Raw genomic sequence first — 16,767 nt, 5'->3', positions numbered from 1 at the left:
AAACTGAATCCAAGAATACATTTTAAAAAATTAACCACCAAAATCAAGTAGGCATCATCCCAAAGATGCAAGGATGGTTCAACATATGAAAATCTGTCAATGTAATCCCCCATATAAACAAACTGAAAGAAAAAAAAATCACACGATTTCCTCATTGGATGCTGGAAAAGCCTTTGAAAAAATCCAACACCCCTTCACGATAAAGGTCTTGGAGAAATCAGGGATACAAGGGACATTCCTAAACATAATAAAAAGCAATATGCAGTGAACCGACAGCCAACATCAAGTTAAATGAAGAGAAACTCAAAGCGATTCCACTAAAATCAGGACCAAGACAAGGCTGTCCACTTTCTCCATACCTATTCAATATAGTAGTAGAAATTCTAGTTAGAGCAGTAAGACAACAAATGGAGATCAAGGGGATACAAATTGGAAAGGAAGAAGTCAAACTTTCACAATTTGCAGATGATATGATAGTATACATAAGTGACCCCAAAGATTCTACCAGGGAACTCCTACAACTGATGAAAAAAAACTTTAGTAATGTGGCAGGATACAAGATTAACTAAAAAAAATCAGTAGCCCTCCTATATACAAATGAAAAATGGGCTGAGAAAGAAATCAGAGGAAAAAACACCCTTTACAATAGCCACAAATAATGTAAAATATCTTGGGGTAACTCTAACCAAACAAGTGAAAGACCTGTATAACAAGAACTTTAAGTCTTTGAAGAAGATATCAGAAAAGGGAAAGATCTCCCATGCTCTTGAATAGGTAGAATTAACATAGGAAAAATAGCAATCTTACCAAAAGCAATCCACAGATTCAATGCAATCCCCATCAAAATCCCAATACAATTCTTCACAGACACTGAAAGAACAATACTCAACTTCATATGGAAAAAAAAAAACAGGATAGCTAAAACAATCCTGTATAATAAAGGAACTTCCAGAGGTATCACCATCCCTGACTTCAAGCCCTACTATAGAGCTATAGTAATAAAAATAACTTAGTTTGCCATAAAAACAGACACATGGATCATTGGAACCAAAGTGAAGACCCTGACATAAATCCACATATCTATGAACACCTGATTTTGACAAAGAAGCCAAAAATATACAATGGAAAAAAGAAAGCATCTTCAACAAATGGCCCTGGTATAACTGGATGGTGGCATGTAGAAGAATGCAAATAGATCCACATCTATCACCATGCATAAAGCTCAAGTCCAAGTGGATCAAAGGCCTCAACAGAAATCCAGTTACACTGAACCTGATAGAGAGAAAGTGGAAAACAGCCTTAAAGGCATTGGCACAGGAGACTACTTCCTGAATACAACACCAACAGCACAGACACTGAGATCAACAATTAATAAATGGGACCTCCTAAAACTGAAAAGCTTCTGTAAGGCAAAAGACACTGTCAATAAGATAAAATGGCAGCCTACAGAATGGGAACAGATCTTCACCAACCACACACCTTACAGAGAGCTGATCTCCAAAATATATAAAGAACTCAATAAGATCGAAATCAAAGTATCAAATAATCCAATTTAAAAATGGGGTACAGATTTTATACAAAGAATTCTCAACAGAAGAATCTCAAATGGCCAAGATACACTTAAAGAATTGTTCTACATGCTTAGCCATCAGTGAAATGCAAATCACAATGACTCTGAGATATTATCTTACACCTGTCAGAATGACTAAGATAAAAACACTAATGACAGCCTATGTTGAAGAATATGTGGAGTAAGGGGAACACTCCTCCACTGCTGGTGGGAGTGCAAACTTGTACAATCATTTTGGAAATCAGTATGGCAGTTTCTCAGAAAATTGGGAGTCAATCTACCTGAAGACCCAGTTATACTACTTTGGGAATATACCCAAAAGATGCTCCATCATACCACAAGGACATTTGCTCTACTATGTTCATAGCAGCATTATTCATAATAGCCAGAACATGGAAACAATCTAGATGCCCTCAACTGAAGAATCGATAAAGAAAATGTAGTGTATTTACACAATGGAGTATTACTCAGTGGTAAAAAACAATGACATCATGAAATTTGAAGGCAAATGGATAGAACTAGAAAATATCATCCTGAGTGAGGTAACCCAGACCCAGAAAGACAAACATTTTATGTACTCACTCATAAGTGGATACTAGATGTAAAGCAGAAGGATAACCGGGCTACAATCCACAGCCTAGAGAAGCTAGGTAACAAGGAAGACCCTGAGAAAGAGGCATGGATCACCCTGGGAAAGGAAAATAGATGAGATCTCCTGGGTAAATGGGGCAGAGAGAGTAGTAGGAAGGGGATGGGGGATGGGAACATGAGGGATCAGGTTGGTCGAGTTAGGGGAGAGATGAAGAAGGAGAGCAATGAAAGAGATATCTTGACAGAGGGGGCCATTACGGGGTTAGGGAGAAACCTGGTGCCAGGGAAACTCCCAGGAATCCACAAGGATGAGCCCAGATAAGACTCCTAACAATAGTGGAGAGGGTACCTGAACTGGCCTTCTCCTGTAATCAGATTGGTGACTACCCTAATTGTTATCACAGAGCCTTTATCTAGTAACTGATGGGAGGAGATGCAGAGATCCACAGCCAAGCACTTAGGCCGAGCTCCAGGGGTCCAGTTGACAAGAAGGAGGAGGGATTATATGAGCAAGGGGGTTCAAGATTGTGATGGGGAAACGTACAGAGTCAGCTGACCTGAGCTCATGGGAACTCACAACTCTAGACCAAGAGCTAAGGAGCCAGCATGGACCAACCTAGACCCTCCAGATGTGGGTGACAGTGGTGTGGCTTGGTCTGTTTGTGGGACTCCTAACAGTGGGTCCGTGACCTGTGCCTGGTGCATGAGCTGGCTCTTTGGAAACTACTCCCTATGGTGGGATGCCTTGTCCAGCCTTGATGCAGGGAAGAGGAACTCGGTCTTGCCTCAACTTGATATGCCATGTTTTGTTGACTCCCATGAGAGGCCTGCCCCTTTCTGAGGAGTGGATGGGGCGGGGGGGGGGCATGGGGTAGAAAGGAAATAGGAAGAAGGAGCAGGAGGAGAGGAGGAAGGAGAAACTGGGGTTGGTATGTAAAATAAATTTTAAAAAATTAATTTAAAAAAACCCACCTTGGTTTAAAAAAAAGGAAAAGGCAGTAGAGCCTCAAGTCTGTCGCTACAGACCCTCGGAGTGCTGAAGCAGGAGAAACTCAGATTAGAAGGGAGACAGGGAGAGGAAAAAGTGGAAAAGCGAGGGAAGAAGGAAAAGAAGGTAGGAAAAGGAGGAAGGAAGAGGAAGAAAAAAGGAAGGAAGAGGAGGAAAGAAAAGGAGGAAGGGAGAGGAAGAAGGGAGAGGAAGAAGGGAGAGGAAGAAGGAGGAAGGAAAGGAAGAAGGAAAAGGAGGAAAGGAAGAAGGAAAAGGATAAAAGGAGGAAGAAAAAAGGAAAAAAGGAAGGAGGAAAATGAAGAAGGAAAAGGAAGGAAGAAAAGGAAGGGGAAAGGAAGGAGGAAAGGGTGGAGGAGGAAGGGGAGGTGAAAGGAGAGAAAAGCCACATCAATTTTTCTGACCTCCAAAACTCCACATAATGACTTTCCACTTCTGTGTCTGCGTGTGTGGAGCCGGAGGCCGGCATCCACATCTTCCTCAACTCCTGTCCACCTTGCTTTTTGAGATCGGGTCTCTGATTCCATTCTGTTCTATTCTCGTCTGTGTCCCTAAACTTCAGCCTGTCCCAGTTGCCTTGACCTAACACTTCAACACAGTAAGCTCTGATTTTTTTTTTTGACTCAGGGAACAGTATTTCATTATATTCCAAAATTTCTTTTCCTGATATTTACTATGAATGGAGCCGTCCACTTTTCTAACCGTCTGGACCTGAATTTTGCTCAAAGGCCCATGTATTGAGGCTTTCTTCTACAGACTCTGGTGATATGGGAAGGTGGGGCCTAGTGAGAGAAAATCAAGTCATGGGGTATGCAACACACACACACACACACACACACACACACACACACACACACACACACACACACACACTTGGTTATACGCAGTGTATTGGTTATATAGTCTGTTGGAAGAGAGTAACACCAATGGACTTGAACCAATGCAAACATGAAGCTCACCTTTTTTATGTGAAAATCTTTCCTCCTCATTTGGTACTCTGCTTATCTTCCATAAAACATGCTAAGGAGCCAGTGCAAACTTTTGAAGATCATGCTAAAGCTGAGAGTGAAGCCTGAGTCAATGCATAGCATTAAAACATTATGCTGCCTTTACGTTGCTCAGCGCCCTAAGGACTGTAGCTGGGAGAGGACAGAGAAGCTCTTACCAAATAGAACAATGACTGAGAGGGAAGACAGAAATATCGAAAGTTAAGACTAGCTGACCAAATCATTCATTAATTTAAAACAATATTTACCAAAACCTTACCAAGTGATAGAATGGCGACAGACACTTGGAAAAGACTTTTTTTAATTACAATGTTGTTTGTAGATCCCCCTACATAATTTTTATAGGGTTTTATTTGAAAGCAGATGCAACAGGGAAGGAGAAAGAGGAGACAGGGAATAAGAGAGAGCTAGAACTCCAAAAGTAACTAAACATGCCATATCATTAAAACTGGAGAAGTCTGCAGGGGAGAGGAGAGTGAATCCCCATACCTGACGATCTAGGAAGTTAACATTTGAAAATATTCTACTGCAGTATGCACAACCTAAGGAATTTATTAAAAACACTCCACCCCCAGACAATGAACCAGAAGGCTGAAATGAAAACAAGTTTGTAAGAACACTATTCCAGAGTTAGAGAGGAGCAGATAACAAGGAAGAAGAAAATGTTTTAATAGGAAATAATGAGACGCTGAAACAGATGGGACACTCGGGTAGAATGTGGGGGAGCATTTTGATGACACGTAGAGAAATACACATAAATGACCAAATGGATAAAAATATAATAATTAGTTATCATTTGTTCCTCTGTGGTGGGAACCACAGTGAGGTACTCTTAATTATTCAGCTTTATTTTCAGAATAAACCTGCAAATTGTTGTTAGGATTGCTATTTTCAGATTTAAAAAAAAAAATCTGAAGACGAGGAAAATCTTTATCTAAAGAATTAAGATTCAAACACAAGCCTGTTTGAATTCAAGTTCTTGTTTCTGTGTTTTGAATGCAACACCAAGTCATAAACGCAGATTATTGGGGAGACTGGAGTAATTACTGGGGCCTCGGGAGGATCGTGATGACGGCAGCGTGCACGTTAGTGGAGACAGGAGAGTAGCATCAGCTACATGCGCCTGAGCATCCTGAATCGAGGCCAAGGGAGCATTTTCGTCAAAGCTGAAATGCATGAGTTCAACAACAGTGTGGACTATAGGAGCGGGTACATCCTGACACTGCCTTCTGAAGGCAGAAGTTTCCACCTCACTGAGACATGCTTCTCTCTGGCTCACTCTCTTTGCCCATTTCAGAGCCTTTCATTTCCTGCCACCTTCATTTCCTTCACTACTCATCTTCTAAGTTAAGAATTTGGTTCCCACCTGGCGGTGGTGGTGCACACCTTTAATTCCAGCACTCAGGAGGCAGAGGCAGGCAGATCTCTGTGAGTTCAAGGCCAGCCTGGTCTACAGAGCGAGATCCAGGACAGGCACCAAAACTACACAGAGAAATCTTGTCTCAAAAAAAAAAAAAAGAATTTGGTTCTCATTATTAATTAGTTAACAGTATGAACTGAAAGCTAGCAACTAAATGCAACTGTTGGGAAAGCGTAAACCAGTGGTTTTCAACCTGCGGGTCGCAACTCCCTTGCGGGGGGAGGGGGGGTGTCAAAGGTTGACCCTTTTACAGGGGTTGCTTAAGACCATTGGAAAGCACAGATATTTGCATTACAATTCAGAATAGTAGCAAAATTAGAGTTACAAAGTAACAATGAAAATAATTTTATGGTTGGGGTCACCACAGCACGAGAAACTGAATTTAAAGGGTCACAGCATTAGGAAGATTGAGAATCACTAATGTAGACAATCAAAACTTTTTTAAAAATACAGGTGGCAGAAATGAGAACTCCAGCAAAGCCAGTGAAGACTACAGTTAACTTTTAAAAATCTCAGCCTGAAATTGAACCACACCACACGGTTCAATTATTTCATTTACCATTACTGACTTGAATTCTATTCACAGTCAATCCCAAGTCTTCAGCTGTGATTTGCTGTGTGAATTCCAATATTCTTTAGTCATGGATTAAATGGTCTTATGATAAAACGTGTTAGAAGCATGAGCAATTTCATCAATTTTTCTGGGTTGTCAGTCTACTATTCTGTTGAAATTAATTTACTCTTCAAGGTGAAAAACATTTCCCTGGACAGAGAGGTAAGTGATTATCCCAGTGTCACATGCTTGAGCTTGGGCTCAGTGCGGATTTCCTTCCACGTCAGGCAGTAAAATGAGATCATTTCACAATGACAAGCTGTCCGAGGCCTTCATTCCCAACTGCACTAAGAATCCCCAAATGTGCACCTTGAAACAGAATTACAAATAGGATGTGTTACATCAGAGGAACCAAGTAACTGTGGAAAATAGCTTGAAATGGTCAAAAATTACCATAGTCATTTTCTAAAAGGTGAAGTCAGAAGAAGGGTCAATTATATTACTGAACTTTCAAGAAAACATTACAATCATACCAAGTGTTGAAGGTATTAATTTTTCAGGACCATCATAATAGCTGAGTTATTCTACAGGGAAGCTTAAAATTGAGTCATAGATTAGAAAAAAGGAAACCATAAATAAATATTGGTGGCAAATTATATGAATTAACTTCAAAAACCTCATAAATTTAAAATACAAAAATCTAAGGTATTTTGCTGCCTTTGGTTACCTTAATAGAGTGTTCTTAATATTTAGAAAGAGTTTAGTATCAGATATGTTTTAAACAGGCAAGACTGGGCATGGTGCCTTATTCTGGTAGTCCTGGCACTTGGAAGGGTGGGGTAGGAGCATTGCTATGAGTTTGGGGCTAGCCTAGTCTACAGAATGAGAAAGAACATACACACAATATTATAATGAAGTGCATCATAATGTGAAAATCATTCAAATTAGGGGGGAAAGCAGGATGCTGATTAACTGAAAAATGCTTTAAAAATAGCACAAATGATAGGAAATAACTCATAATGTACTAGGGAATATGAAATTAACAACATAAACAATGTAACATTTTATATGCTTACAGTAATTTATATAAGTTAAATAAAGTATTTATAAGATAAGATTTCATTAAGTTATATGTAATTACATAAAATATGACTTAATATATTGATGTTTTATACTGTGAAGAAGTCAATGATATAATTTAACTGAGTATTTCATTTTACCTTCAAAACAAACTTGTGAGCCATTCATTACTAGGAAAAACAGCACATTAGATTCTAATCATAAGTTTATACTAAAATCAGATATCAAACATACTTCTTCATGCCTATAACATGTTCAATTCAACAAATATTTTATGAAGCATGTGAGTTCCTATGCTAAGGACACACATACAGATTAATAATTTCCCAGTATTCAAGCACCTTATTAAACAAAGCCAAAATAGAAGACTCGTTTACTAGTAATATAAAGATTTTGGAATTCATATAACAAATTCATAAATAAAACATAACATTTGATTCAAGTGTCAGAACTAAATATAGAAGGATCACAAAAGGTATTATGAAGAATAGTTTCAATAAGTGAGGATGGTGTGAAAAGTAATTATATATAGATAAAGCACTGTGAACACAGAAGTAAAGGCATTCAGAGGGATGCATCTTACTGAAACATTGTGCTTATAGAAGAGATTCCTAGGAGATAAGGTGGAAATATATGCAGTAGCTAAAACTGCCAGGCCTTCAATGCTTCAGCTCAAGGTTGGTATTATTGCAATAAGGATCAGTGGAGGGTTTTGAAGAGTTTGCTTGACTAGACAGTTTGAGGACAATGCTTGACTAAAATTTTACTCTAGGTATATCACACTCACTGGGCATCAGCACTCAGGAAAAGTGGGAGACAATGGGGAAGGTAAGTGGGCAGGATGAGAACCTTTTACAATAACTGAGGTAAGAGTTGAAGGAAATCTGAAGCCAAGAAGGTGACAGGAATAATGACAAGCTGAGGGTGAGTCAACTTTGAATATACTAGGGAAAGATGGGGTCATCTAATGGTTAACCATAGGCTTGTGATACATTGGCCAAAACTTTTTGCATGAACTTCTCACCCAAATTCAACCTCCCTTGTTGTGGAATATTTGTTTAACTATGCAAAGATATGTTGCAGTTGTTTAACTAGGTAAAGATGTGCTGCTGTTTTACCTTGCCTGCCTAAGTCACCTGATTGGTCTAATAAAAAGCTGAATGGCCAATAGCAAGGGAGGAGGTACAGACAGAAGTAAGAGGAGGAATTTAGGCTGGGGAAAGAAGGAAGGAAAGGAGACGCCAGGGGCTACCAGCCAGACACAGAGGAAACAGGAAAGTAGGACATACAGAATGAAAGGTTAAAAGCCCCAAGGCAAAAAACAGATGAATAGAAACAGGTTAAATTAAGATAAAAGAGCTAGTAGGACAAGCCTAAGCTAAGGCCGAACATTCATAATTAATAATAAGTTTCCATGTCTTTATTTGAGAGTTGGTTGATGGCCCAAAGAAAATGCCAACTCCACTCCCTCATCTTCTATTTATACTATTGACACTTGGGGGACTGAGGTATGGGGTTATATTAACTCTCATCGAATTCTACACCTTTGTTTTCAGCTAAGAATTTCAGTGTATTCAGTTTCACACACGTTAAATTATTTGTCACATTTGCTATTCCTAAGATGTGCAAATTTGCTTATAACTTAGATGTTTTCCATGGTAAAATACTGAGTAAGACTTACCCAAGAACAGAGCATTTGATATATCAATAGAGAAATCCCTCCACAAATACATGAAAGAACTATTCAAAAGTCTGAACCAAATTGGTCGAAGTCTACAAAATATAAAGATGAGTATGGGATACCTTTAACAACACAAAAGACAGTAAAGCCACTCTTTTATACAGACAGCTCAGAGAAGGTGATGACAATATTTTCTGACAAAGAAATTATCTTTGGGGAATTTCAAGTCATTCCCTGCTCATTAACCAGCACAACAGGCTGATAAAGCCAAGGCCACACAGTTCACAATCCCATACCCTGTGTGGCCCGAAGAGTTCCTCCATAAGACAGATGGCTAGGATCCTGTGCCCCAAATAATTAAAGACATTTTCCGCTGATGACGACTAACACCATCAGCTCTTCTACTTGCCCTGTTTTCCAGTGCGTCTTCATTCAGTGACCCTGCTAAGAGACTACCGCCCAAAAGACGCTGTGCTAGGCAGGATTAATTAGAGATAAACCAAATATGGACCCTCTCGTCACAGACTCCATTAGAAGCAATATGCCAATGTAAATAACACAAGAGGAAGAACAGCAAACCTTGTGAAAGGCAAGAACCACGGGGCAGCATAGCAGCTCAGAAGAGTGACTACTGTTGTAGAGCCTCTTTGTCTCAAGTATCTTCCTCAAAATACAACAGACTTTAAAAGTTCTTACTAAGCTAAAAATGGGGTCAGAAATGTATCGTTCTGATTCTGGATTTTTCTTGGCATGCATTATATATTTCATATACATGTGTGCTTGATGATACCATTGGGGGCTACTGATATAGGACAACAGAATCTAGCTCCTATGCACTTTAATTCCTAGAAAATCTACTAGGAAAATCCAAACCTAGATGAATATATGGCAACTCGGAGTCCTACTTCTCAAACTTTTTAAGCATAAAGATCTAAATTGTAGTTAGAACTTTCTCCTGATCACTATCTGTGTTTCCACTACTTAAGATTTAATATCACTATCAGAAATAATACATGTGAAAGAATTATTTACAGCCCTGCAAGAAGAGCCCTCTATTTAAATTTCAGAAACTTAAAATACAAAGTCTCCTGACAGCCACTGAGGCCTCTCTCTCCTAAAACATATCAGAACATGTTTGATAGTAAGCTTCATTCCAGAAACAGAATATACACTGCATGTGCTTGTGTGTGTGTGTGTGTGTGTGTGTGTGTGTGTGTGTGTCTGTGTGTGTGTGTCTGTGTGTCTGTATGTCTGTGTGTACAGGTGTGTGTGCCCATTCATGCATTCATGTGCATGCACACCCATGTGGAAGTCAGAGGTCAAACTGCAGGGTCATTCCTCAGGAGTTGTCTACCTCTTGGGAAAAAAAAAAAAAAGAGTCTCTCGAAGGGACCTGGGACTTTCTAAGTGGCTAACCTAGATGAACAGTGATCCAGGACCCTCCGTCTGCCTCCCTAGCACAGGGACTGTAAGTACACCGCCATACCTGGATTCTTGTTTTCCTCACAAGGGTTCAGGGGACTGGACTCAGGCCACAAGCCCCTTACCAACTCAGCTATATCCCCAGGAGCAGCATTTGGCTTTTAGAAAATCTAATAAAATAGCTCACACTTCAGAATCCAATGTGTAAATGAAAAACTTTTGCAGTGTAAAAGTAAGTGAAATAATAAAGATAACTGGTCCTGCTGGGTAACAGTACACAGACCACAGTGGTACATCCCAAACAGAGAGCACTGGATGCTACTGAGTCCAGATTTTCCCTCGAAGGAAAAAAAGAATAAAACGGTTCTCCCCTCAACTGTCTTCTCTATTTCTTTAAAACATAGGCTAAATGAGGCAACAATGCTTTTTCGATTTAAATCAAAGAGAAATGATTTCCTGATTCAATTTGCTGTAATCTTCATATTACATCAGAATTCCTACAGCCTGGCATGTTCAAATTTAAGAACTATGCATATTGTTTATATAAGTGGAGAAAATAAATAAGACTTGACAAAATAAATGAATAAAAAACAGAGAAATTTTAGATCATTTTATATTCTTTTGAAAACAAACTTCATGAGTCATAAAGAATATGAAAACATTTCTTCAAAATTCCTATCTTAGATTATATAATGTTCTGATTCAACTTGGAAAATGGTCTCATATGCATATTTTAAGAGTATTCAGAACAGATTAACTTTTGAATTAAAATGTAGACAAGGTAAAATATAATTTTAACTTGAGCTGGTCTTTAAATTAAATATAAAACCTCTAGGTTAATGACAATAATAAGGAATTAATTTTTAATTCATTTATAATAGTAAAGTTATTTGAATAAAAGCAATCATCTCTGATCAAAAGAACCAAAAGGTCTTACATAAGATAGCTGACTTTGTGTCAAATTCCTGAATCAGAGTGCCCTCTATTGGAAGAAAATAGGAAATAAAAGTTGCATTGAACTAAGGATAACAGCTAAAACAGTATCACTAAAAAAGCTGTATCACTAAGATGTAAAATACATTTATGAATGATATGAAGTTACAGAACATATTTTCCTTTTATTTTGTAATTTCCTAATCACTTTTGAAATTATGCATAGTACTAAAATGAACAAGTCAGATATTTTGGAGCATCTAAAACTAAATTGCATTCAAACAGGTTGCTCATCCTATCACTAGAACTATAAATAACAAAAATGTTTTCCTGTATTTAAAGCTTCGATACCATACAAAAATAATTATAAGTTTGGACTGTTGTCAGAGTATAGTTTGAATTTTCTCTCATGATGAACTAAAAACCTTCCAGGTAGGAAGAAAGTCTCTGTCCCTTCCAGATACATGTAGTGATGTAGCAACCCCCAGTAAGAGTAAAGCAAGGGACTCTGGGAGATGTCCAGGAGATGAGCACCTAGCCATTAGTGGTGGAATAACGGCAAAGCCAACTGAGAGCTTGTTTTTTCTCTCTGTCCTCAGCCATGTGAGAAGATAAAGAAGGGGCCCCACAAACCAGGAGGCAGGCTCTTAGCAGATGCCAGCTTCACCTGCAGCCTCCATTCAGCCTCCAGAACTGCGAGAAATAACGTTTGTCTCCAAGCTACACAGTGTGTAGTAACTTGTTTGAGAGTCAAAACCAAGATATCCCCTAGTTCTAGAATGTAAACCAAAACGAGCATGTTAGAGAACTGAAGAAGTAAGTTAGCCACTACAAGAGCTACGAGATTTGTTCTAGCTCAATTAAAAAAAAATGCTGCATTGTGTGGTGTTCTTAGGACCTAAGCTCTACTCTCATGTTAGGCCTGAACTAGCTTATAAAGGCCCCAGCAGGATTTTGTTGCACTAGATCCACTATATGCCTGTTAAAATAATGTAGGGGGCTTCTTAAAAAGAACTGCTCAGAGCAACTAAGTTTTTTTTTTCTTTCTAACATGCTCTTACTATGTAGCCAGCTGGCCTCAGAGTGCTATAGACCCCTGCATGGCTTGAACTGTGATCCTCCTGCTCCAGCATCCTAAATGCTGCCATTAACAGATATGCACCATCATATCCAGATCCCTCAATGATTTTGACTTAGGGGCTATGACATATCATACTTATTTTTTCAAAGCCTTTCCTCGTTACTCTAAGGCAAAGCCAATAATGAGAATCATAGTCTATCCCCAGAATACCCAACAAGCTGTCACCTGTGACCTAAAATATGGCCTTCGAGGGAACTCCCCTTGAGTTTATTCTCCTAATCTACCTTTGTTCTCTGATGATACAGAGAGTTCTATACAATATGACGCCGACTTCGGAGCCAGGACCCGAGCCTAGATATTCTGGCCATGTGAACCTGGGGGAAAAAGTCATCAAAGTTTTTTTCACTCCCTCATCTCTAAAATGGGAGAAATAATTGTATTTATTAGGTTTTATCATTATTCATCTATCTTTTATTTCCATTGTGGTAAACCATCCTTTCCAAGTTACACATGGATTCTGACCTCTGCTTTCACACACACTATTTCTTCAGGCTGTATACCTCCCTGATGCATTCATTCCAAGACAAGTGAAAGGCAATTCCATCTCCCCTTTCTCCGGGAGCCATTTTAGTCTTAACCTACATCCAGGAAGCCTTCAGTGAATACCTGTACATCCCTGATCTCTCACTTTTTAAAGTTTCTTTGGCCACAGGGTAACCTACGATAAGAAATACAGCTGAGAATTTAAAATACCAGTTCGTAGTTGAAATCCTCAGTATGGCACATGCCCGCTGAGTCATTTCCTAAATTTATAATTCCACGGTTAGGACTGTTTAGTCATGGTTTCAATCACATAAAACATTAGAATAAGAGATAGCAAGCACCTATTAAGTATCAACTCATAATATACATATTTGTTTTATGTGATAGTCTTGTCTACAGTGATTGAAGGCTCCTTGGGATGGGAGTTTTGAACTCTATAAAGCCAGCTACAGTCTTGCATATTGAATCTATATACCTATAGTTTTAAACATGGCAATGGCTGCCTATATTAGGCAACCTGAAAGCATTTTATTAAGCCGTTTGTCTCATGAGGGACAATTCATAGTAACACTCGAGGAAAAACTCGTCAACAAATGGAACAAGTATCAGACAGAACGGGATGAATACAAATAAAATGTGGGCCACAGAGCAGGTCAATGTCAATGGATTACTTTTTAAACAGTCAGTGATGTTTCTGTCAGATTGATCTGCTGAAAGGCCAGTTCCAGTGAAGCCTTTTATCTTCCCAAAACCCTATATTTTTCTCATTTCCTAAAGAATAAATACCAAAATTCTTAGCCTGATATTCAAACCACCCACCACCAAACTTCATTCACCCTTTTAATCCTATTTCTCATCTTTCCCCTAGGTAAATTCTATGACAAAGAAGTGGAATTACTTGCTCCTATATATACTTTCTGATATTCTACCCCATTTAGCCTTTGGAATTTTTATATGACAATAGTTCCAAGGAATACTACTATATTATCTGTCACTAGAACTATGAGTGTGGGAACATCTGGGCAACACTTTGAAGAACTTAGGTTCAACTTACAAGCCTTATTTCCGCCTTCCTTGCCACTCCCACAATGCACTCTTCAGTTAATGAAGCAAAGCAGCCACCCTTTCCAAAAGGTATGGATGCCAAGAGTCCCGTCATCACTCCCTAAGACATCTAAGCTTCTACCACACTCCCCAAGCAGAATACAGAGGAAAGCACACACAGACACAGAGTAACAGAAAAACAATTAGGGCTTCTGCTTTACTTTGTCTCTATTCTCCTAACTCTGAATTTCTTGGTTTCTTGTGAAGTAAATCTTTCTTGGTTTACATATGTGGCCCGAGGATAGTGTATGTTTATGTATGTGTAGGTAGACAGATGGTGATTGGTGTGTGTATCTATATACCAACACACTACAGATGTTTAAGTTTGTTTACAAACATTTAATAAAAAGTCTTTAGAAATCATTGACTTTGGGGAATGGGCTTTGAGGGAACCTGTGGGTTTAGAAGGAGGGAGCTACAATGTGCCAAGTAATAGAAAGCTTTAGGGATGGATATAAAAATCCAGGCACCATCTATTAGTTATGCAGTGCAACTAGGTTTAAAGTTCTAAGTGGCTTTCCAGAAGATGTTAAGCTACAATTATCTGTACTTTGCAGTTAGTTTTAGGGAATTGTATGCTGACTAATAGAAGTATCTCATTAACAGAAGATTTTCATTTTGTAAAACCTATAAGCCTTTGATATAATGCAGATAGAATTATTCAAGTTATTCATAATGGACTGGAGGAAGGGCAATAATGCGACAGCAGCCCAGAAAAAAAAATGGAGCAACAACCAAAAAAGTAGGGCTGGAGGTAAGTTTAGCCATTGAACTAGATCAGCAGGTGCTCTGCAGAGGAACGGTGTCACGCCTCACTTGAAGGCACTAAATGAAGTGCGTGTTCCCAAAATGGACAGGTACCATACTTAGAAGTTGTTTGAATATTTAAAATAATATGACATACTTACAACAGTGTACTGTATTGTACACTCTGAGTAAAGTGCAACACCTCTCCAACAAATCAAATCCTAAAAGTGAACAGTTTATATCAAAGCAGTCTGCTTCCTTAAATCCTCTACCTACTATGAATCATTCCTTCCTGGGTCAAAAGTAGGCTTACAAATCATATAAAGCTGATCAATTACAATTTTTCTTGCTATTGTTGATCTGAAAATCCACAATGAAGAAGAATATCGAACTCATACTTTAGATTCTGAGGTCACAAGGGAGACTCCCTGGACAGCTAATGTTTTGGAAACATGGAAGCTGAGCTGTCTCCCCGTGATTGTTGGAGTACCTGAAGAATTATACATGTGGTTTGGCCCTGTCTTTGTCCTTAAGGAGGAGTTATAGAGAATGCAGGGGGGCAGGGGAGGGGGGACCGGCAAAAGAACCGTTTTCTTCTTCAGGAGTTTGAGATAATTATGCTCAGTTAAATTAAATATCCATGTTCAGAGAAACTGCAGCTTCCACGTCACAACAGAAAGTCTGACAGTAGTGACATCATCACAAGCTGTTCGCACTGGGCTACCTGCTCCGTCCTTCCCCAGCATCTCTGCCCCCGTTACCTGCTGCAGAGTGACGACCCACTGAACAGCAGAGCAAGGCTAACAGGGGGATGGACACTTGCTCATCACTGAATCTGATAAACTAATCAGTCAGCAAATCCCATGCCACCGTGGCGTGCACTGGACTGACAGACAGACGCGGTGTCTTCATCCCCCCTTACTTACTACACTCTGGCTTCCATTTTTCCCAAGTTCTTCCTCTGAAATCTTGCTCAAGTTATCTAAGTAGTGGTCTGAAATTGTATGGCACAGATCTTCAAAGGAATAATCCTTTTCTTGGCAGAGTTTTATTTCATCCAGGAGTTTTGATAATTCCCCCGTGACCGTTTCACCTATAAGAAAACAATTTTTTTTTCAGATGTTGCAAGAGATATTATCACCAAAGTGTAATGTTAAGTAATATAAATGGGAATACTATGTTGACAGAAGACACAACAAGTAAATGGTTAGAAACATCTGGCCAAAGCAAGGTACTATGCATAATTAACATATTTGCATGTTTACATATGTACATAATGCATAACACATATTTACCTAATATATAACATATGACCATAAAATATAATTAACACGAACATGCTCACAGATGAAAGAGGTTCCAACTCTGACCATAGCTATTCTTTATCAAAATGGAAATCAGTATTGAAAGTTTAGCTACAAATAATAACTAGTTTCTATAGCTTTGGTTATTATAGGAATTGACTTTTTTCTCTTGAGGCAGAATGGGGACTGAACTCAAGGCCTCGCACATGCTAGGCCAGAGCTGGACCACTGATGGTCATCTGGATTTATTTCTCCATTTTTTTATTGGCATTTTATTTCACTGACAAAATCCAATGATTCATTAACAACCTTAAAATAATGGTGAAAACATTTCCTATTTTCAATGAACATAAATAGAGTTCACTCCTTTAAACAAATAATTTAACATATAGGTTATGAGAATTGTGATGTATGAAAAAAGGGAGAAACAGAAGGAAGAGACAATTGTATCACCTGTCACGTAACAATTGTCAAATGGACTAAACAGCTAAACTTTGATTTCTCCAAAAAGGAAATACAGTTGGCCAACAGATACATAGAAAAGACATTCAACGTCACCGGCAGTCAGGGAACTAGGGATTAAAAGCACAAAGAGATCTCATGTCTCCTGGCTGTTATCAAAAGGACGAGAGGAAGCAGTTGTTGGTGAGGCTGTGGGAAAGATCACCCTGCACGCTGGGTTGGGGATGTACGAGCCACTGTAGAAAACACGAGCTGTTCTTCAG

At 38.9% G+C, this 16,767-nt stretch overlaps 1 protein-coding gene across 14 annotated transcripts in view; it reads right to left on the bottom strand.

Annotated features, from left to right (window-relative positions):
- Window positions 1-16,767, bottom strand: part of Anks1b (ankyrin repeat and sterile alpha motif domain containing 1B) — a 1,024,799-nt gene that overhangs the window by 810,820 nt on the left and 197,212 nt on the right. For all 14 annotated transcript variants that reach the window (XM_052753096.1, XM_052753098.1, XM_052753099.1 and 11 more), the window contains exon 8: window positions 15,665-15,831. In XM_052753096.1, coding sequence (XP_052609056.1) covers window positions 15,665-15,831 — 167 coding nt within the window. The remainder of the gene's footprint in view (window positions 1-15,664; window positions 15,832-16,767) is intronic.

This window comes from Peromyscus californicus, unplaced genomic scaffold (assembly GCF_007827085.1).
Source record: "Peromyscus californicus insignis strain IS unplaced genomic scaffold, ASM782708v3 Scaffold_24__1_contigs__length_46423439, whole genome shotgun sequence".
Taxonomy (NCBI): Eukaryota; Metazoa; Chordata; class Mammalia; order Rodentia; family Cricetidae; genus Peromyscus; species Peromyscus californicus.
Note: the sequence above shows the minus strand (reverse complement) of the source record. Positions and strands in the feature narration are given on the sequence as shown.